The sequence below is a fragment of the Nicotiana tomentosiformis genome, chromosome 2, assembly GCF_000390325.3.
Source record: "Nicotiana tomentosiformis chromosome 2, ASM39032v3, whole genome shotgun sequence".
Classification (NCBI taxonomy): Eukaryota; Viridiplantae; Streptophyta; class Magnoliopsida; order Solanales; family Solanaceae; genus Nicotiana; species Nicotiana tomentosiformis.
In genome coordinates this window covers 13,566-38,170 of record NC_090813.1, presented here as the reverse complement: position 1 = coordinate 38,170, position 24,605 = coordinate 13,566, and the positions used below count along the sequence as shown (strand labels likewise).

Below are 24,605 nucleotides of genomic sequence, written 5' to 3'. Positions count from 1 at the left end.
GTATCAGCCATACAATGGAGATCGTTGAAGTAGTGGGTCTGGGCGAAACCCTATGAGAAGCAAAAGAAGAAGTGATCGAGGTCAAAACAACAGGGGACTCATGAGCAAAAAGTATTTTGATAGGCCCATCGGGCCTAAGGAAACACCAAGGTTATCGTAGTACAACTTTAACATCAATGTCGCCACCATTGTATCCGCCATCGGACGCATCAAAGATACCAAATGGCCTCGATCTCTACAGTTTGATCCAGCCCAAAGGGATCCTAACCTAATGTGCAAATATCATGGCACTCACGGACACAGAACAGAGGATTGTCGACAACTAAGAGAGGAAGTAGCCCGACTATTCAACAATGGACATCTCCAAGAGTTCCTGAGCGATCGAGCTAAGAATTATTTCATGAATAGAGATTCCAATAAACAGATCGAGTAGGAGGAATCTTAGCACGTCATTAACATGATCATCGGTAGGGTCGATATTCCCCAGGGGCCGATGCTGAAGAATACCAAAGTATCCATCACAAGGGAAAAATAGACTCGGGATTACGTGCCGGAGGGAACCTTGTCTTTCAACGACGAGGACACAGAAGGGATCGTGCATCCCCACAATGATGCACTGATAATATCTTTACTCATAAATAAATCTTGAGTTAAGCGTGTGTTAAATTGATCTAGGTAGCTCGGCCAACATCATCATATCAAACGTCGTGGAATAGCTTGGTCTACAAGATCAAATCGTGCCTGCAGTTCGAGTTCTAAACGGATTCAACATTGCATGTGAGACCACTAAAGGGGAGATAACATTACTGGTAAACACCGTCGGGACCATTCAGGAAACAAAGTTCTGCGTGATCGAAGGGGACATGAGGTACAATGCTTTGTTCGGGAGACCGTGGATTCACAACATGAGGGCAGTATCCTCAACTTTGCACGAAGTGTTGAAATTCCCAATGCCATGAGGGATAAAAACAATTTATGTAGAACAACCGGCCGCAATAGAGATGTTCGCGGCCGACGAAGTGGTCCCGGTATCCGTACTTTCTATACCAAAGGATCCGAGTTCGGTCGCCAAGGGAGAAACCAAATAGCAACTTCTGATAACGGCCCCGACCGAACCAGAGAAGAAGGGGGCGCATGAGTATGATGACTACGGAGTTCCCAGATCTTTCATAACCCCCGACGATTCCGATGCTACCAAATCAATAGTCGAGGAACTAGATCAAGTCGTACTGATCGAGTACTTGCCCGATCGAAAGGTATATCTGGGCACGGGATTGAGTCCCGAACTCAGGAAAAAACTTATTCAATTCCTTATAGCTAACATAGATTGTTTTGCTTTGTCCCACCTTGACATGACAGGGATCTAACCGAAAATAACCACTCGCAAGCTGAGCCTGGATCCGAAGTTCCACCCGGTCAAGCTGAAGAGGAGACCCCAGTCCGAAGTCAAGCATGCGTTCATCAAGGAAGAGGTATCTAAACTTCTTAAAATAGGGTCCATCCGGGAGGTTAAATATCCAGATTGATTAGCAAACGTAGTAGTAGTCCCTAAAACGGGAAACAAATTAAGAATGTGTGTAGACTATAAAGACTTGAATAAAGCATGTCCCAAGGACTCTTTCCCTTTGCCTAACATCGATCGCATGATCAATACAACGGCCGCCCATGAGATCCTCAGTTTTCTCGACGCTTACTCCGGGTACAACCAAATTCAGATGGACCCGGGCGATCATGAAAAAACTTCCTTCATCACTAAGTACGGTACCTACTGCTATTACGTGATGCCATTCAGACTAAAAAATACCGGTGCCACTTACCAACACCTAGTAAATCGGATGTTCGAAGAACAAATAGGAAAATAATAGAGGTTTAGATTGATGATATGTTGGTTAAAGTCTCTGCGAGTAGAGGACCATTTGAAACATTTGCAGGAAACCTTCAACATATTGAAGAAGTACAATATGAAGTTGAACCCGGAGAAATGTGCATTCGATGTCGGGTCTGGGAAATTCCTCGGATTCATGGTGTCCTACCGAGAAATTGAGATTAATCCCGATAATATCAAGGCCATTGAAGATATCACTATTGTAGACAATGTCAAGGTCGTTCAAAGGTTAACCGGACGTATCGCCACCCTGGGGCGATTCATCTCGAGGTCCTCCGATAAGAGCCACCGGATTTTCTCACTGTTGAAGAAAAAGAATAACTTCTCATAGACCCCGAAGTGCCAACGAGCCTTGGAGGAACTCAAGCGGTATCTCTCGAACCCATATCTGCTTCATACTCTGAAGACAGATAAGCAACTATACTTGTACTTAGCAGTATTCGAGATAGCGGTAAGTGGAGTCCTGGTCTGGGAAGAGGAAGGTACGCAATTTCCAATCTATTATGTTAGCAGGATTCTAGGAGAGGCCGAAACTAGATACCCTCACCTAGAACAATTGGCACTTGCTTTGCTAAGAGCCTCTAGGAAGCTGAAACAGTACTTTTAATTTCACCCCATGTGTGTTGTAACTACTTACCCATTGAGGAATGTAATACATAAACTCGAGCTCTCGGGACGATTGGCCAAATGGGCCATAGAGATCAGCGGTTACGATATCGAATATGGGCCCCAAACCACCATTAAATCTCAAATTTTGGCAAACTTTGTGGCCGACTTTACGCCGGCCCTAATACCCGAGGTCAAAAGAGAGTTATTGTTGAACTCGGGGACTTCTTCGGGATTCTGGACCCTCTAAACGGACGGTGCCTCGAATGCAAAAGGGTCGAACTTGGCATCGTATTAAAGCCACCAACAGGAAATGCAGTTAAACAATCTATTAGGACTGTAAAATTGACTAACAATGAGGCCAAATATGAGGCCATGATTGCAAGTCTCGAATTGGCCAAAAGCTTGGGGGCAGAGAAAATCGAATCTAAGTGTGACTCCCTCCTTGTGGTGAACCAAGTTAATGGGACGTTCGAGGTCAGAGAGGAACGAATGCAAAGATACCTGGATAAGCTGCATGTAGAATGGGAGAGCAAAAGAGGACTGTATCTTTAAAAGATTAGATCGCTGCTTGGCCAACATAGAATTCCAACAGATGATGCCTAGCATAGAGGTCACTCACCTATCAAAAATAGGGTCGGATCACAACCCTATGTTATTGTTAGGTAATTCTGATTCTACACCAATAAATAAGGCTTTCAAGTTTCTCAATTTCTCGACAAAACATCATACTTTCAAGGACGTAGTAAAACAGAACTGGAAAGCTGACTTTGCTGGGGATCCTTTTTTCATTTTCAATCACAAATTGAAGAGGTTGAAGAAGGCTTTATCAATATGGAGCAGAGCAACTTATGGTGATATCTTTTCAGAAGATAGCAAGCTTAGAGGAGTTGGTACTCGTACATGAAGTTGAATTTGAGAGGCATCCTACATTTCAAAATAGAGAAAGACTGCATAAAGTTCAAGCAGAACTTATCAGGTACTTAGATCTAGAGGAAGAATTTTAGAAGCAAAAAACTGGCATGTCTTGGTTTCAGTATGGAGATAGAAATACAAAGTTTTTTCATACACAAGTTAATGGTCGAAGGAAAAGACTACAACTGAGAAGGGTGCATAATAATGCTGGCAGATGGTTAGGAGAAACTGCAGAAATGGCTGAGGAGGTAGTAAGGATTTTTCAAGCACAGTTCCATGAAGATACAATCCCGACAGCATTTGGAATACTGGATCATGTCCCTATAATGGTGGATAATATTCAAAATTTGAAGTTGGTGCAACAGCCTACCAAGGAAGAGGTCAAATTTGTTGGTTTAAATGGGGAAAGTGCTGGAGTTCCATATGGATTTACTGATTTTTTCTTTCACTCATGTTGGGATATAATTGGTGATGATATAGTAGATATGATGAAAGAATTCTTCAATGGACATGAACTACCAAGGTTTGTAACTCATACAATTCTGGTTTTGCTACCAAACAAGAAGGAAGTTGTGAAAAGTCTTTTCAAGAGTCATTCATGAAAGGTTGGTAGGTATTCTTCCTGATTTAATTTCAGATGAACATGCTAGTTTTGTAAAAGGGATGAGCATAGTGGAGAATGTTCTATTAACACAAGAGATAATTACATACATACGATTAAGAACTAAGGCAGGTCCAAATATTGTGATCAAATTGGACATGACAAAAGCATATAATCGACTTTCTTGGATTTTTTTGACAATGGTCTTAAGGAAGATGGGATTTGAAGAAAGATTGATAGGTTTAGTGTATGAGATTGTGTCGAATAACTGGTATTTTGTGCTGCTTAATGGACAGCCCCATGATTTTTTAGATCGACCAGGGGTGTAAAGCAGGGTGACCCACTGTCTGCAGAGGCAATGTCTAGAGGCAATGTCTATTTATTCTGGCTTCAGAGGAAATGTCTAGAGGATTAAATGATCTACACAAGAATCTGTACTTCTGTGGATTTGGATTGCCCAAATGGAGTCCCAAAATAAATCATCTAGCATATGCTGATGATACCATCATCTTTTCTTCTTCAGATGATACTTCATTGCAACTTATAATGGAAGACAGCATATGAAGTTGCTTCTGGTCAACTAATAAATAAGAGAAAATTAGCTATATACATGCACCATTCTGCCAGTGAACAGGTAGTGGATCAGAGAAGGTTCAAAGGATCACAGGCACTCCTAAGCAGGAGTTCCCTTTTACATACCTTGGGTGCCCAATATTTTACCTTAGAAAAAGGATGGCTTACTACTAAGGCCTCTTAACTAAGGTGATGGATAAGCTGTAAAATTGAAAAGGGAAACTATTATCTATAGGAGGGAGAGCAGTGCTTATATCTCATGTGCTTCAAAGGATGCCTATATACCAGCTATCTTCTCTAAATCCTCCATCATATGTGATCAACATACTACACAAGAATTTTGCACAATTTTTTTGGTGTAATTTTGTTGGTGTTTCAAGCAGACATTGGGCATCTTGGAACACTCTATGCTTACCATGTGAAAAGGGTGGTGTTGGTTTCATATCCCTACATGATATATCCACATCTTTATTTTATAAACTATGGTAGAATTTCATAACAAAGCCTAGTCTGTGGAGTTCTTTTTTGAGCCAGAAATACTGCAAAAAACTCAATCCTATGGTGGTGCCTTGGAGGGGGGGATCTCATATTAGGAGAAAGATGCTTGAGTGTAGAGATATCATTTAGCATCACATACTATGGCAACCTAAGATGGGCTCTTCCTTGTTCTGGTTTGAAAACTAGACAGGATTGGGTGCTTTATACTTTGTCACACCTCCTGATTTTGTATGTGATAAAATTATACAAAACATATACAATATGGTGTATGAAGGGCATTGGGATGAGGAGAAGATCAGAGAGATATTTCCAGATGATCTTGCAACTTATATTCTGGAAAACATGAAACCACGAGTGTTGAGTGATGTCCTTGATAAGCCTGTTTGGATGCTAGAATCGAGGGGAGTTTTTTGTGTCAAATCTACGTGGAAATACTTAAGAAGGAGACATGAACTTTGCAATGCTTATAGGAAAATCTGGGTAAAAGGACTGCCTTTCAAAATTGCTTTCTTTATGTGGAAAGTTTGGAAAAATAAGCTGCCACTGGACGACTTCTTTAGGAGGCTGGGGTACCTAATAGCATCTAAATGCTGGTGTTGTGCTGAGCCAAAGGAAGAAAAAATGCAACATCTTTTTTTCACATGATAAACTGCCAATACAGTGTGAAACTATTTTCTTGGTCATGCCGATATTTCCATTGATAGAATCACATTTCACCAGGCTATAGTTAAATGTTGGACTGTTAATGCTATACCCAAATTACAGCCTATAATGCAAGCCTTGCCATATGTGATAGTGTGGGAATTGTGGAAGAAGAGGAACAACTACAAGTATGGAGATGCAGTCACGGTAAGCAGGGTCACTTACCAGGTTTCCTCAACTCTGCAGTCTCTCATTAACTTAGGAAGCCAGGTATTCAGACATCTCTCATAAGAGGCCAGATATACAAAACATGATAGAGAAACATACATCTACACTGAAGTACTCAAAGGTATTGTGGGAATTTCCAAACCAAGGCTGGATAAAAGTCAATACAGATGGGACTTCCATGGGAAATCCAGGTAGAAGTTCTATTGGTTTTGTGTTGAGAAATGAAGAGGGAGATATAGTACACTATGATGATACTGTTTTTTGCTAACATGGTTCTCTTTTTTGGAGAAGAATTTAATATACACATGCCATACTTATTGATTAAACTCCATATGATGGTATTAGCACCCAGTGCTCATTCTCTTGGAGAAAGATTGATAGTAAGCATAAGCATGAAGGCTAAGGAGGATGATGGGCAAGGCGAGCTTAAATGGCCCAAACTGGAAGCTTTTGCCAGTTATACATATCAATCACTGCCCCAAAATGAAAGCTGCAACTGGCAGACGATGGATATGAATAAAATACAGCTTAATCTTCACATCAGAAGAAATACTCAATAGGAACAACTAATGCCCGGGAGCTCGATGATCGGTTATAGTAGGGGACTTTGGTGCTCAAAAATTGGATCCATGAGTGCATTGTGGACTAAAATCTCAGTACATTTCATTACCTCCGAATATCAGGAAGACTACCAAACAAATTTTGTCTCAGACTTCTGCTCGAACTCACAAGACTTAGTCATCAAACTATGCATGCTCACTCATGTGCACAAAGGCTGGTCCAAAGAGGCTATACATTTCTGCAATCATGACCTATTCATTGATTAAACTTCTATGGGGGATCTTAGCAATTTTTGCTCATTCCCAGGAAAGGAAATTAATGATAGGCATAAGCTTGAAGCAACCAACGAGAGGTAGGCCAGCTCTACACAGATGCCCAGTCACTTTGCAACTGACTTTGGTATCTTGACATTTGCCTATTTTAAGTTAGTTATTATCATACTAAACTTAAGTCATCTCGAGATAAGTTGTAAGGAAAGAAGTAACTATGGGAAACAACATAAAGTTACTGAAAAAACTGCCCAGTTTTTGTGTATGGGCGACAAGGTTATGCATAGGATATTGGTTGCAAGTTTGGATCTTATTGCATTAAGGATACAAATGCCAAGGGATTTCATTAACATAATACATAAGGCAGGTCTGTTTTGTGGATTTGGGGTGGCAAATGCAACTGTGCATACAAAGAAAAAACGAGGCAACAAACATACAACAAGAAAGTGTCAATTGGAACGTTGAAGAATGGGCCACTTTCGACTGCAATTTTGGACTACATATGCTGGGAAAACTTGGTTATGAGTTTACTGAATGCACAATGGGAAGTACTACAATTTGAAGATGGCCATTTACGCAACAGATCACATTTACGCTTCATTTTCGAGGGCTTACCTTGCCTAGTTTTAAAATTAAATTCTCTTATTGTACTTAGCATACATTATGTACTATCATTATTGAGCATCATGTTCAACTCTAATAATAGAGGCTATGTAATTGTCAAAGTTTATTTCTTTCATTTTGTAAAACGTCCCGACAATTATTTTTTTGCTTTATTTGATATATATATATATATATATATAAATCCTAGTGGATTGGAAAAACAAAATACTACCCTAACATTTTTATTCTTGGAGAAAGGAACTGTGCTTTTTATATTACAAAAGTGAACACTGATGCAATTTTTGTTGCTTGCTAAGATGTGATTACTGTTGAGAAGTTGCTTCCTCCTAAGCCCAAAAAACGCAAGATCATTGATGTTAAATTTGTATGAGCTAGAGTAGATAGTCTGTTCGAGAGTGTTCTGTTTTGATGACTGCTAGCATCATATATGTTTTACGGTAAAAACCGGTTAGTCTTTCGTACGAACTGGTCGAAATGGTAAGGCATTGGATCGGAGAAATATCTTCATAATCAGGTTGAGGTCCGAAGTCAGGTCACCTAGCTTCGAGCCCTAGGAACCGATCAATGTCGAGTTCGATATTATTATTGAGCTCGAATCCAAATCGAACTATGATGCAAAGTGAAGTTATCGAGCTTATGAGGCAGAAACCGACCAACACTGACCCCGAATCAATACAAGGAGCCGGGTCAGAATCGAGTTCGAGTCAAGATCGAGAGCTCGAGTCAAGATCGAGAGCTCAAGTTAAGATCGAGAGCTCGAGTCGATACCAAGCTCGAATCAATATTGAGCTCATAGACAAGAGACGTTGCAATCCCACTAGAGGAGAGAATCCCGGCAGGAATTATGAAAAAACTGATTTATCGTGGGTCTCCCATTAGGTATTTTTAATTATATCTAAAGTAGGATCCCTCCACTATAAAGGGGATGATTATTATTTCTGAAAGGACCAAGTTTTTGGCATACATTATAACTGAGATATCATACACTCATATATCAAAGAGTTACCCTTTTTTAGCTTGATAAATTGATTCATCTTGCCTAATCTGTAAATTATCTTCTTCCCAACTTTGCTTATTTTTCATTCTCTATAGTCAACACTTGATATTTCTATTCATTCTTACGATTTGTGTCAAGTTATACCACATACCCTTAGAACTACGTATAAATTTAACTCAATCCGTTTTTCGGGTAAACAGTTTGGCACCCACTGTGGGGCTAAGGATAACAGTGGTTATTTGATACAAATCTGCAAAAAACACGCCATTTTGTGCTTGTTTTCGGAAGTGTCTTTGATTTCGGATTAGCAACGACTAAACTATCAATTAAATGGCCTTACCTATCGACAACGAAGCTGGTCTTCAAGATGAGAATAACAACTTGACACCCAGTACCGAAAGGACACTTGTCAACGCCGTTGGAGCTCGAATCGAATTGCTGATAGACATTAATTCGCATGTGGCCATTGAGGCGAGCCTACATTCTGAACCTGAAAATAGCATACATGGTGGCACTCGATCTGCAGCTCGAGATATCCATAACGTCAAGAAAAATGGCATCAGCTTGCGTATGATTTTTGAAATGTTGCAAGCTCAACAGGCAGCGATAGCTCAGTTGCAGAGTCAAACCCAGATATCGAGTAGGCCGGAGCCCAATCAACCCCGAGAAATCGCCCATACAACGGAACCAGCTATAGTGAAATCAAATGAGCAGGAGTCGGGGACTAATCCCGAAATTGCTAAGATATTTGAAGAACTGACCAAACGAATAGAATCGGGAGAAAGGAGGATCGAAGCAAACGACAAAAAGATGGAAACATACAACTCCAGGGTTGATAATATCCCCGGGGAACCACCAATATTGAAGGGATTAGATTCCAAAACATTCATACAAAAGCCTTTCCCCCCGAGCGCAGCTCCTAAACCGATTTCAAAGAAGTTCTGCATGCCCAAGATTCCTAAATATAATGGAACTACCAACCCCAACGAATATGTCATCTCATACACATGTTCCATCAAAGGGAACGATCTAGAGGATGATGAGATCGAATCTGTATTGTTGAAGAAATTCGGTGAAACCCTGTCAAAGGGAGTAATGATATGGTATCATAATTTTCCATCTAATTCTATCGATTCTTTTGCTATGCTTGCATATTCCTTCGTAAAAGCACACGCCGGGGACATAAAAGTCGAGACCAGGAAGTCGGACCTGTTCAAGGTAAGACAAAAGGATAACGAGATGCTAAGGGAGTTCGTATCTCATTTTCAAATGGAGCGTATAGATCTGCCACCAGTCAAAGACGATTGGGTTGTTTAGTCTTTCACTCAAGGTTTGAACGAATGAAGTTCGACGGCTTCATGGCGGTTGAAGCATAACCTGATCAAATAGCCAGCTATCACTTAGGCCGACGCGCGCAATCAGTACCAATCAAAAACTAGAGTCGAAGATGATCAGTTGGGAGCTGAACCCTCTGCTCGAAGGGATATCAATCGAGAACAATGTCCGATCAGGGACCGATACCGACTGTACAGTGGAAACCACAGAATCAATGAATCGAGATGTAACCCCGGACAAAGCTACAAAAGAAGTGATCGAGGTCAAGGGTCTCGGGGGTTGATGAAGAGAAGTGGGTTCGACAGGCTTACCGGATCTAAGGAAGCACCACGATTATCGTAATATAACTTCAACATGGATGCATCCACTATCGTGTCGGCTGTCGGGCACATCAAAGACACTAAATGGCCTCGACCCATGCAGACTGATCCTACCTAGAGGAATCCCAATCAAATGTACGAATATCATGGCACCCATGGCCACAGAGCGGAAGATTGCAGGCAACTAAGAGAGGAGGTAGCCCGGTTATTCATTAAAGGGCACCTTCGAGAATTTTTAAGTGACAGGGAGAAGAACCATTTCAAAAACATGGATTTCGGCAAACAAAATGAACAAGAAGAACCACAGCACGTCATCCACATGATCATCGGCAGCGTCAACACCCCTTAAGGGCCGGTGCTTAAACACACTAAGACATCGATTATGAGAGAAAAATGACCTCGAACTCAAGATTACGCACCCATAGGAAATGATGAAGATGCAGAAGGAGTCATACAACCTCATAACGATGCACTGGTAATATCCGTACTTATGAATAAAACTAAAGTTAAGAGTGTGTTAATTGATCCAGGTAGCTCGGCCAACATCATTAGATCGAAGGTTGTAGAACAGCTCGGTCTGCAGACCAAGTCGTACCCGCAACCCTGGTTCTAAACGGATTCAATATGGCATGTGAAACCATCAAAGGCGAGATAATTCCGCCGATAAACGTGGCCGGAACCATTCAGGAAATGAAGTTCCACGTAATCGAAGGCGACATGAGGTACAATGCCCTTTTTGGAAGGTCATGGATCCATAACATGAGAGCTGTACCTTCGACCCTACACCAGGTTCTTAAATTCCCAACATCCAGGAGAGTCAAAATGGTGTATGGAGAACAACCGACTGCAAGAGAAATGTTTGCCGTCGAGGAAGTGAATCTGATATCCTTACCTTCGTCAATAAAGGGATCGGACTCAAAAGGGGAACGAGATGCCAAATAGCAACCACAGACATCAACTCTAACCCAACCAGAAAATCAGAAGATCGATGAAGATGATGATCAAAGGATCCCCCGATCCTTCGTGATTCCCGATGATTTTGATGCTACCCAATCAACGATTTAAGAATTGTAGCAAGTCATACTAATCGAGCATTTGCCCGAACGAAAGGTATACCTAGGAACGGGATTAACCCCCAAACTCAAGAAAAGGCTTATTCAATTTCTTATAGATAACATAGATTGTTTTGCTTGGTCTCATTTAGATATAACAGAGATTCCACCAGATATAGCGATGCATCGGCTAAGCCTGGACCCTAAGTTCAAACCAGTGAAGAAAAAAAGAAGACCCCAGTCCGAGGTAAAACACGCATTCATAAAGGACGAGGTAATTAAACCTCTCAAAATAGGGTCCATTCGGGAGCTGAAATATCCCTAAATGGTTAGCCAACGTAGTTGTAGTCCCTAAAAAAGGGAGCAAACTTAGAATGTGTGTAGATTATAAGGATTTAAACAAGGCATGCCCTAAAGATTCTTTTCTACTGCCCAACATCGATCGCATGATCGATGCCACGGCCGGCCACGAGGTGCTTACATTTCCTGATACCTATTTCGGGTATAATCAAATCCAAATGAACCCGGAAGACCAGGAAAAGACTTCATTTGTCACCAAGTATGGAACATATTGTTATAATGTAATGCCCTTCGGGCTAAAAAATACAGGAGCTACTTACCAATGCCTAGTAAATAAAATGTTCGAGGAACAGATAGGTAAATCAATAGAGGTTTATATTGATGAAATGCTAGTTAAGTCCCTGCGCGCAGAGGACTATTTGGCTCATTTACAGGAAGCATTCGAGATTTTAAGAAAATACAACATGAAGCTCAACCCCGAGAAATGTGCTTTCGGGGTCGGTTCGGGCAAGTTTCTCGGCTTCATGGTATCAAATCGGAAAATCATGATTAACCCCGATAAAATCAAGGCCATTGAAGACATCGCCATCATGGAGAGTGTAAAAGTCGTGCAGAGGCTAACGGGATGGATTGCTGCCTTAGGCCGATTCATTTCAAGGTTGTCAGATCGAAGTCACAGATTTTTCTATCTACCCAAAAAGAAGAACGATTTCGCTTGGACCCCAGAATGCCAACAAGCATTAGAGGAATTAAAGCGATATCTATCGAGCCGACCACTGCTTCATACTCCAAAAACAGACGAAAAACTTTGCTTGTACTTGGCAGTATCGGAAAATCGCGGTAAGTGGTGTCCTAGTTCGAGAAGATCAAGGTACGCAATTTCCCATTTATTATGTAAGTCGAACCTTAGGAGAACCAGAAACTAGACATTCACACCTAGAAAAATTGGCACTTGCACTGATAAGCGCCTCTAGAAAGTTAAGACCATACTTTCAATGTCACCCCATATGTGTATTAACCACTTACCCGCTTTGTAATATTTTTCACATGCCCGAACTATCAGGCCGATTAGCCAAATGGGCCGTCAAACTCAGTGGGTACGATATCAAATATCAACCCCGTACGGCCATCAAGTCTCAAATTTTAGTGGATTTTGTGGCTGATTTCACGCCAAACCTCGTACCTGAAATTGAAAAAGAACTCTTATTGTAATCGGGTACATCATCGGGGGTATGGACCCTTTTTATGGACGGGGCTTCGAACGTGAAGGGGTCCGGGTTAGGCATCGTTTTAAAGCCGCCCACGGGTAACACTATTAGACAATCTATCAAAACTACTAGGTTGACTAACAATGAGGCCGAGTATGAGGCCATGATTGCAGGTCTCGAACTAGCTAAAAGCTTAGGAGTAGAAATCATTGAATCCAAGTGTGACTCTTTACTGGTGGTAAATCAAGTAAACAAAACCTTTAAAGTTCGAGAAGCTAGAATGCAAAGATATTTGGACAAACTGCAGGTAACTTTGCACCGTTTCAAAGAATGGACCTTACAACATGTACCTCGAGAATAAAATAGTGAGACCGATGCACTTGCAAATTTGGGATCATCGGTCGGGGAAGATGAGATCTGCTCGGGGACTGTCGTTCAACTCTTGAGATCTGTGATCGAGGAAGGTCATGCCAAGATAAACTCTACAAGCTTAACTTGGGATTGGAGGAATAAGTATATTTAATACTTGAAGAACAGAAAGCTCCCATCGGACCCTAAGAATTCGAGGGCCCTACGAACCAAAGCTGCTCGGTTCATATTGATTGCATATGGAACATTATACCGAAGGACATTTGATGGACCATTGGCAGTATGCTTAGGACCAGGGGACACCGATTACGTCCTACGTGAGATTCACGAGGGTACTTGTGGAAATCATTCCGGTACCGATTCATTAGTCCGAAAAATAATCAGAGCAGGATATTATTGGATCGATATGGACAAAAATGCAAAGGAGTTTGTTCGAAAATATGACAAATGTCAAAGGTTTGCACCGATGATCCATCAGCCCGAAGAGCAACTTCACTCAGTCATATCCCCATGGCCATTCATGAAATGGGGAATGGATATTATCGGCCCTCTGCCATCGGCCCCAGGTAAAGCTAAATTCATCTTATTTATGACTAACTATTTCTATAAATGGGTTGAAGCACAGGCATTCGAAAAAGTTAGGGAGAAAGAGGTTATAGACTTCATCTGGGATCATATCGTATGCCGATTTGGGATACCCGCCGAAATAGTGTGTGACAATGGGAAATAATTTATCGGCAGCAAAGTGACGAAATTCCTCGAAGACCATAAGATAAAAAGGATATTATTAACACCGTATCACCTTAGTGGGAATGGACAGGCCGAATCGATGAACAAAACTATCATTCAAAATCTAAAGAAAAGATTGAACGACGCTAAGGGGAAATAGAGATAAATCCTACCCGAAGTTCTTTGGGTGTATCGAACAACATCAAAGTCCAGTACGGGGGCAACCCCATTCTCCTTAGTATATGGCTCTGAAGTCTTGATTCCAGTCGAAGTCGGAGAACCCTGTGCCAGGTTTCAATATATAACAGAAGAGTCAAATCACTAGGCTATGAATACTGGCCTTGAATTATTGGATGAAAAATGAAAAACCACTCTCGTCCGATTGGCCGCCCAAAAGCAGCGGATCGAAAGATACTATAATCGAAGCACCAAGCTTCGCCATTTTAAAATTGGGGACTTAGTGCTAAGGAAAGTCACCCTTAGCACCCGAAATCCAAACGAAGGAAAACTGGGTCCAAACTGGGAACGGCCGTATCAAGTACTCGAAAACATCGGTAAAGGATCCTACAAACTTGGTATTATAAACGGCAAACAACTACCAAGCAATTGGAACGTGTCACACCTCAAATGATATTATTTTTAAGGTATGATTTTCTCCCTTCTTTCGTCTACATATATTCGATACTAACTCATTGCAGGAGTTTAGCCAAAAACATCGAGACCTCAGATTTTAAAGTACGCGTTGCACTCTTTTTCCCTTAGATCGGTTTTTATCCCAACCGGGTTCGAGCAAGCACTCACTCAACTACTAAGCCTACGGGATACTCTTATTTCGAGTTCGAATCACTCACTCGACTAATAAGCCTATGGGCTACATCATCTCGAGTTTGAGCAAACACTCACTCGACCATAAAGCCTACAGGCTACAATACTTTGAGTTCGAGTTTGAGTTCGAGCAATTACTCACTCGGCCATTAAAGCCTACGGGCTACATTACTTCGAGTTCAAATCACTCACTCAACTAATAAGCCTACGGGCTACATTACCTCGAGTTCGAATTACTCACTCGACTACTAAGCCTACGGGTTACTCTTATTTCGAGTTCGAATCACTCACTCGACTAATAAGCCTACGGGCTACATCATCTCGAGTTTGAGCAAATACTTACTCGACCATAAAGCCTACGGGCTACAATACTTTGCGTTCGAGTTCGAGCAATCACTCACTCGACCATTAAAACCTACGGGCTACATTACTTCGAGTTCGAATCACTCACTCGACTAATAAGCCTACGGGCTATATTACCTCGAGTTCGAATCACTCACTCTACTTCTAAGCCTACGGGCTACTCTTAATTTGAGTTCGAGCAAACTCTCACTCGACCATTAAATCCTACGTGCTACATTACTTCGAGTTTGAATCACTCACTCGACTAATAAGCCTACGGGATACATTACCTCGAGTTCGAATCACTCACTCGGCTACTAAGCCTACGGGCTATTCTTATTTCGAGTTCGAGCAAACTCTTACTCGACCATTAAGCCTACGGGCTACATTACTTTGAGTTCGAATCACTCACTCGACTACTAAGCCTACGGGCTACTCTTAATTCGAGTTCGAGCAAACTCTCACTCGACCATTAAAGCCTACGGGCTATATTACTTTGAGTTCGAATCACTCACTCGACTAATAAGCCTACGGGCTACATTACCTCGAGTTCGAATCACTCACTCGACTACTAAGCCTACGAGCTATTCTTCTTTCGAGTTCGAGCAAACTCTAACTTGTCCATTAAGCCTACGGGCTATAATACTTCGAGTTCGAATCTCACTCGACTACTAAGCCTACGGGCTACTCTTATTTCGAGTTTGAGCAAACTCTCACTCGACCATTAAGCCTACGGGCTATATTACTTCGAGTTCGAATCACTCACTCTACTAATAAGCATACGGGAAACATTACCTTGAAGTTCGAATCACTCACTCGACTACTAAGCCTATGGGCTACCTTATTTCGAGTTTTAAGCAAGCACTCACTCGGTTATGAAGGCTACAAGATCCGAATTCGGTCAAATTGCCTAAAACCTTATGTAAACCTCCATAAGGAATGAATAAAACAAAATCTTCTCAAGGGAGAGAATAAAATGGAGGCGAATCAAGAAAAGAAATGATCTTTATATATACAAGAATATTTACAATGTCCGAACAGGACACTACAAAAAAAAAAAAACTAAGGGCTAAGTTTATTGGTTATCTCCGGGGGCGGTCTCTTCTCCATCGGGCTCCTTCCCGCTCTCGGACCCATCATCATCATCATCATCATCATCATCATCATCATCGGAAGCCAAGGCTTCAGCATTGGTTTCGAGCTCTTTAGCCCTTTTTATATCTTCAGTAAGGTAGAAACCTCGAGCATAGATCTCCTCGAGGGTCTCCCTCTGAGATCGACACTTAGCAAGTTCAGCAACCCAATGTGCTCGAGTGTTGGCGGTTTCGGCTGCCTTTCTTGCTTGTTCCTGAGCAGCTTCAGCATCGGCCCGATAGATGGCCACGAATGCATCCGCATCGGCCTTTGCCTTTTCGGCGTCAAATTCGGCCTTGGCAAGTTCAGAGGCCAAACAAGCCTCGAGTTCCTCTATTCTTCTTGCTTGAACCGAGCTTTTTTCCTTCATACTTTGAAGTTGGTTTTCGGCCGATGATAATTGGGCCCGAGGAGCCTTTTTCTCTGCAGCAAAGTGGTCCATACCTTCTTTCCACTTCAAAGACTCCGCTTTTACCACATCAACCTCCTCACGGAGTTTCCCGATCATCTCAATTTTCTGCTGCAGCTGTGAGACCGAAAAATTAGCCATCATTCCTGTATCAAGCCCATAGGATTTTAAAAGTATCATTACCTGCTCGGACAGATTGGTCTGATCTTAGTGAGCCTTGGCCAACTCAGCTCGGAGGTCTTTGATTTTCTCTCCCCTCTGCCCTAAGAGGAATTTAAGGGTATTCCTCTTCTCCGTGACCCGTTGAAGGTCGGCCTCATATTGACGCAGTTCGGATCGAGACCGTGAACATGCTTCTCTCTGAACTGTTGCGACCTGCAAAGAAAGAAGAAGCAAAGTTAGAAAAGAAAAACAAACGTAAAAGCATTACCAACGAAGTAAGTTAAGGCTTACCCGATTCAAAGCCTGCTACACTCCGAGGAAAAGATCTGATGCATCACTAGTGCCAACAACATCCTCGACACCAATAAACAAATCGCAGAAGGGGTCCTCCCTTTTATGTGATCGGTTTATCTCGTGGCCCCCCAAAGCTTGGGCATCCCGAATCGCCCCTTCGGAAAAAGCAGGGAGATTGGGCAAGTCCCCGATTACTATTGCCCCAAGCGACTCGCTTGGGGAATTCTCCTCAGTTCAGAGAGCATCAGAATCGGTCTCTTTTGATATACCCATCGATTGTTGACTTCGGTAAGAAGCATCCTCAATCTCTAATGGTTCGGGGACTCTGCCCGAACCTTCCTCGGATATCTCCTCAGTCCGAGGTGGAGCTTTATAAATCACCATCGATGCAACTGCCTTAGGGGCATCGATGGTTTTCTTCGTTCGGGCCACCAGTACGGACCCATCATTTTCTTCTTCTTCCTCGTCTTCATCCCTTAGATGCAGAACTGATTCCATGGTTAAAGGGATGGTATTCTTCCTTGGCTTACGAGTCATCCTCGTCTTTGGTTTTGGGTCTTCGGAAGAAGAGGCCCTTTTTCTCTTATTATCTCTCACCGGCTTTGGATCAGAGGCCGAAGCCTCTTCCTCAGCGGATGAGGGCCTCAAAACCGCATCTTTGCCCACACCTACATACAGGAAAATTGATTTAAGCATATAGAAAGAATCTCATTCGAACTACCAAAGATATAAGAAAGAGGCTCACCATGATTTTTGGCCTCCCATCGGCCCTTGGATAAATCACGCCACAAACGCTCGGCGTATGTGGAGGTCGAAGTTAAATCCTATACCCAGTTCTTGAGATCGGGGACTGCATCGGGCATCCAGGGAACCGCTGCATCACAAGAAGGGGGATATCGGTCAGAAAAGGAATGAAGAGGCAAAATAGCATAAGATAATGGCAGAATTACACTTATGCTTCATGTTCCACTCCTCGGGAAAAGGCATCTTTTCAGTCGAAATCAGGTCTAAAGTATTTATTCGAATGAACCTGCCCATCCAGCCTTGATCACTGTCCTCATCTATACTCTAGAACAGAAACTTGGTAGCCGACGCTGAAGTTTTATTAATCCACCTCGAAAGAGGCGAGGGCAGTACAATCGGATGAGATGACCGAGGGTGAAAGGCATCCCCTCGATTTTGTTCACGAAGTAATGGATCAAAATGACGATCCGCCAAAAAGAAGGATGGATCTTGCATAGGGTTATTTGGTATTGGCGGCAAAAATCAATAATAACGGGATCGAGGGGACCTAATGTGAAAGGGTAAGTATACACACTTAAAAACACTTTCACATAAGTGGTGATATCTTCTTCAGAAAACGGGATTACTATTTCTTTGTTCTCCCAATTGCAGTCTTTCTTTAGCTGTTCGAGGTGCCTCTCGGTTATCGAACACATATACCTCGATACTGGCTCACATCGGCCGAGAACCGATGAGTCTTTATCGACCTTAAAATCAGAGGTAATCACAGATTGTGGGAGTGAATTCAGAAAGCATGAGAAAGAGGTTAGAAAATTTAGAGTTTGAAGATGTAAAAGTGATTAAAGTGAAAAAAGGGTTATTTATAGGTATAGCAATGACAGTTCAATTTCGATAATGGTTGACCATCGTCTGACACGCATTAAATGCCTTGAAAAACTAAACCGACGGGACAGCTATCACGTGCATCATGATCGATCCCATTGTAAACGTCAGGTTATTTCTGATTGAGCCGTCGAAAAATCATATCGTTTTTCGCTACATCCTTTCCGAGAAACGAGGGGACTATCTGTATACAGTACAAATCGGTTAGTCCTTCGTACGGACTGGTCGAAATGGTAAGGCATTGGATCGGAGAAGCATCTTCATAATCAGGTTGAGGTCCGAAGTCAGGTCACCTAGCTTCGAGCCCTAGGAACCGATTAATGTCGAGCTCATTATCATCATCGAGCTCGAATCCAAATCGAACTATGATGCAAAGTGAAGTTATCGAGCTTATGAGGCAGAAACCGACCAACACTGACCCCGAATCAATACAAGGAGCCAGGTTAGAATCGAGCTCGAGTCAAGATCGAGAGCTCGAATCAATACCAAGCTCGAATCAATATCGAGCTCATAGACAAGAGACGTTGCAATCTCACTAGATGAGAGAATCCCGACAGGAATTATGGAAAAACTGATTTATCATGGGCCTCCCACTATGTATTTTTAATTATATTTAAAGTAGGATCTCTCCACTATAAATGGGATGATTATTATTTCTGAAAGGACCAAGTTTTTAGCATACATTGTAACTGAGATATTATGCACCCATATATCAAAGAGTTACCCTTTTTTTAGCTTGATAAATTAATTCATCTTGCCTAATCTGTAAATTATCTTCTTCCCAACTTTGCTTATTTTTCATTCTCTATAGTCGACACTTGATATTTCTATCCATTCTTACGATTTGTGTCAAGTTATACCACATACCCTTAGAACTACGTACAAATTTAACTCAATCCGTTTTTCGGGTAAACAATATAATAAAAATAATTTAGATTCGAACCTAGAAGTACTAACATTTACTCTTTCTTCTCAGTTGTTGCTATATTTCAATGTTTTTGGAAGTATTGTGAGTGCGAGAAACTCTATGTTGCTTGTAGTAGACATGATATCGGTTGTTTGTTGTTAATCTAGTAAAATGTTTCTGTTAGAAAAAAGCAGTTTTATATATATCGTTCACTTGTTCTATATATTTGTTTTTTGAATTTTTTATAATTTTTATGCAATTTACCGTTTTTTTTTAAAAAAAATCCAATTATATTATTTATAAATATTAAAAATTAAAAGTTCCACTAGGTTTATGCCTCGCTTTATGACAGGTAGGGGTGTACATGGACCGAGTTGGTTCGGTTTTTATTAAAACCACACTAACTATATCGGTTTGGATTGGTTCGGTTTTGTCGGGTGTTTTATTACTTAAATATTATTTCAATTTTACTTTGTTAAATTTTTTATAAGTAAGTATATGTTTAGTAAAAATTTAAAAACTTTACAAACATATTATCTATTAAAATATTCTTATAGGAGAATTTTCTTAGTAACACATGATAGTTAATTTTTTAGTCGTTTGACAATAATTTTTGTTGATGTACACTTTCAAGGTTAACCAAATTTAGTAACTAAACATAAAAATCAAGATGATACCTAAATAATAATAATAACCACTTCAAATTCAAAAAGATATAAGAATTTAATAGATCTTGGCATATGAATATGGAAGAACAAAAAGATTGATGCATTTTAGTAACACTTGATAAGAAAGTGATCATACAACTCATTATTTAAGGTTAATAAATATGGAGCACTTCATATTCTATTTAATACTATATCCCGTAAGAGAATCCCAAATATTTCTAGACATTTTTTAAAGAAAATTCTATATAAAATTTTAAAAGTATATACAAAAATTATATATTTATATGTCGATTTGGTTCGGATTGTTTTACTCAATACCAAACTAAATCAAACCAAACCTAGTCGGGTATTTTAATCGCTTTGATTTGACTTTTTGATTTGGTGCGATTTTTCGGTTCGATTTGTATACCCGTAATGACTGATATAAAACTTCGCCCAAACCTTTTAAAACACTATATGTAATTCATTCTTTGGCTATCAATACTTAGTACTATATAACATTATAACTTATTCGTCTATAAGTGATTGCGTTGCCTCTGTATGATGGCTAGAAAGTCTTAGTTCGTTAGCCAGCTAGAAGACAGACGTTATTAAGAAGAAACCTAAACCTCGTATCCTATTTGGCACTTGGCAGTGTATTTACAACCAAAAGTTGAGCGTGTGGGTCCCAGTTGCTTACGTGTCTACTATTAGAAAGACCTAATTCCTTACCTCGTCCTGATATAGACAAAACACAGAACAAACACAAGCTGAATTGTATTTACAGACAACCTAATTCTCTTTATTTTGAATTTTTGATCAATAGGTTTTTTTTTGTTTTTCATTCTTAGATAGATGTCGCACAAGATAAATTTATAACTAAATTAAAATAAAAATCTCCGATTGAAAGATAATTATGATTGATGGAACTGCTGGTGTCCATCTTTTCTGGGATGTAGTTTCAGAGAGAAGCACAAGAAAACTCAGTGTGCACCAACCTAATCTCACACTGTCTATAGAGAAGGGCTATAGAGAAATAAGTAAAAGTGGCTATAGAGAAACAAGTATAATTGAATGATTAATATGACCAATTTTGCTGAGGAGGGAGTACCAAAATTTACAACTTCATCATATAAGTGGCTATAGAGAAACAAGTAAAAGGGAAGAGAAGGGAAGAGAAGGGAAAAACTTTAAATCAACATAGTATTATGTGATATGCAGGGGAGATAATTATTAACATCATAAATGCACCTTAGAGAATCAGAAAAATATATGCATACACAAATAGTCCCACAATGTAATACCTACTTAGTTCTATTTCCTCTGCTGTTTTTTTGCTTTATTTGGTCTTTCTCTATCAAATATTTCAGTAATTCCAAAGATAGTCAAGATACTGTGGTCCAACAACAGCAGCTGATGAGAAGAATTCATTATTCATATCGGTGCTCACAACTGTTTCTTGTGATAAACTTACTATCTCTTTCTCCTTCTTCAAATTCTGCACCATATTCTGACCATGATTCTGATATAAATTCCTAAGGCTTGGAGGACCTTGCATGGGAAATGAACCAGGATTTAGTAAGTTACCTTGAGGTGGTAAAGTTTGGTTCAAGGCAAATTTATTTGGAAGAGAAGGGATAGAAGTAGAAATGTTGAAACAATTGGTCATTTCTTTTTGGCTCTTTTGAGCACTAACGAAATTGGAGAAGCAGTGCACGTGACTGGATTCAGAATCTTTCAATGTTGGCAAAACAGAATTGCCCATTTCAATTTCAGTTGAATTCAATCTCATAAGTCCTGAAATATGGACTTTGTTTCCACCAGTGCTCTTATAAAATACTCTGCTAATGACCCAGTCATTCTGCTGCATAGTCAAAAAAAGGAATTAGGAATCTTGAATAAAACAGGGGAAAACAGGGGAAAACAGATGAAAAATCAGTACTTTTGCTGTCTTGGGCAGGTTTTGAAGAGACAATCTTCCCTCTAGTCTATATTCATGAATGACCCAATTTGTTTTCTCTCCCTTTGGAGCTCTTCCTCTGTAGAAAACCAGAGTTTTCTTCATCCCAACCAAAGATTTTCCTCTGAAAATCTCCTTGTCTTTTCCAGTGGCTTTCCAGTAACCAGCAGCAGTAGCCCTGTTTGTCCTCAGCCCTGTTGGGTACTTCTTGTCTCTCACACAAAAAAAATACCATTCCTTTTCTCCCATTTTTGCCTTCCCTATATTTAACAACAAAAAACAATCAACAGAGGTAAAAATAGAAAAAGATGGTAGGAACAAAAACAGGAACAACAGAAGAACACGATCCACTGAAATTCAGCTCTTTGTTGGTCCAATTAGTAAAAAAAAACAAAGGAGAAGCTTACATGGAAGGTCCCAAGGTTCAACCTTGTTCATGTCAACTTCTCCAATAGCAATGGCAAAGAAGTTGTTATCCACAACTTTCTTAGACAGATAATGAGTTATCAGCTCTTCATCTGTAGGATGGAACCTGAATCCTGGAGGCAACTGTAGTTGCTGATCCTCCTCCTTAACAACAGGTCCAAGAATATTCTCCATTAATACATAAAACTCTACTCTTCCCTATATATAATAGTACCAATGATTTGTAAAACCAGCTTTCTTTTCTACTACTTTCATAAAATTAATCCACACACTTTTTTATGACCATTACTCACCAACTGCCTTTAAAATCTGAATGGGTTTGTGCCAAACAGTTCCTACTTTGAGAAATCTAATTAAAGATTGAAAAAAGCAGTATGAAGAACAGAAGCTTATAACTACAGGTTTTAGGAGAGATAGAAACGTGGTCTCTAAGGAACTGGAGAAGTTGGTTTATGGCCTACTCTGAACATTTCTTGGCTCCTGCTATAAATCCATTCTCCTTTTATATTTGACCAAATACACTTCATCCCTAAAACCATGCATATGAAATTTGTCAATTTCTTTTATCATTAATATACTAATTCTTTAAACTAAAGTCAGATTTCTCTTTTGGGTGTTATATAATTTATTGAAATTTGGAATTTCTGTTTTGAGAAACAGTTGAAGACTTCAACTGTTGCCTTCAAGGTTGTTTCAACTGTATACCAGAAGCATCCAACATATAACTTAATAGTATAATAAGTTGTTAAAAAGATTAAGGCTGCTTTGTATGTGTATCTATCTCATATATTATTCCCAAATTAGCTTTCCTTATTAAAAAAAATTCCCAAGCTTGCGAAAACAGCTGTCTTCCTTGTAACATACAACCAAAGAAGATCACATAAGCTTTACATCATCTACCTGAAATTAGCTTATCCCATTTATCAAAGTGGAAATGACCATTCTAACCCCATGTACACAATCAAGATTTATTTTTATTTTATTAATAATTCAAGTGGGCAAGCCAATACAATCAAGATTTATTCAAACCAGCATTTCATAGATTCTTCATGTTGTTAGCTCTTGGATGAGACATACATCATGATTTAGAGCAGAATTTTTGTCGAAAGGTCTACGGTTTCTTAAGTACTCGATACTAATGCTCGTGAAAGGCCACAAATATTCTGTAAAATAATTAATATGCGTGAGCTAGGTAGAAGAATAGAATTGATTTCCTTTAAAAAATTATGTTGAACAAGTAGGACTTGTGTTATATATAAACTAAGGGTGACAAGTGGGCCGGTCGGTCCGGGACCGCGGGCCAAACGAGTCAAACGGGTTAAACGGGCCAGGACCGTTTGGCCCTGATTTGTGGGCCTGGGCCGGTCTCGTGGGCCGGTCCTATGATTTGGGCCCGCCAGGCCCCGAACCATTTAGCCCACCAGGGACCGGCCCAGGACCGGATCGGTCCCTTAGCGGGTCAAACGGTCCCAACGGCTATTTTAAAAAAAAATATAGTCGTTGGGCTGTCAAAAATAACCGTTGTCTATTTATAAAATAGCCATTTAACCCCCCAAACTTTGTTTTAATCCCAAACTTTTTATAATTATACTTTTTCCCTATTTTCAACTATAAATACCCCATCATTCTTTCATTTTTTCTTACAAAATCATCAATCTATCACAATCTCTCTCTAATTTTCTTCTATAATTGCTACTATTGTTTACTTTATTGTTACTAAGTGTATAATATATAAGCTATATTCGATATATATATATATAGCTTATATATTATACATTTAGTATATATACTAGACTATATTATATATACAACTTATATAAGCTATATAAGATGTATATATAGCTTATCGAATATAACTTTTATATATATATATATATATATATATAATACTATACTATACTATATGTACATCTTATATAGCTTATATACTATACACTTAGTATATATATACTTTTTAGCTAGTATAAATATGGAATGATAGAAGATCAAGTTTTAGCTCAACTCAGTTTTAGTTGAAACTGTAATCTGAGTTGAGCTAAAATTTGATCTTCTATCATTCCATATTTATACCAGCTAAGAAGTACCATACTTTGGTCATTTCATGTTACTACTAAAAAGTATATATATATATATATATATACATCTTATATACTATATATAT

General features: G+C 39.9%; 1 protein-coding gene across 2 annotated transcripts; it reads right to left on the bottom strand.

The window, feature by feature from the left end:
• Positions 1-21,239: 21,239 nt before the first annotated feature.
• On the bottom strand, positions 21,240-23,036 carry LOC104088199 (NAC domain-containing protein 100-like). 2 transcript variants are annotated; one of them, XM_009592843.4, is made up of 3 exons: positions 22,426-23,036; positions 22,001-22,278; positions 21,240-21,919 (listed from the first exon to the last, which is right to left on the bottom strand). In XM_009592843.4, the coding sequence occupies exons 1-3, from the start codon at positions 22,616-22,618 to the stop codon at positions 21,425-21,427; spliced, it is 966 nt and encodes a 321-aa protein (XP_009591138.1). In that variant the 5' UTR covers positions 22,619-23,036; the 3' UTR covers positions 21,240-21,424. The 2 variants fall into 2 exon arrangements, with proteins under 2 accessions (XP_009591138.1, XP_033509864.1); XM_033653973.2 differs by having other exon boundaries at positions 21,240-21,922; positions 22,426-23,034.
• Positions 23,037-24,605: the final 1,569 nt, after the last annotated feature.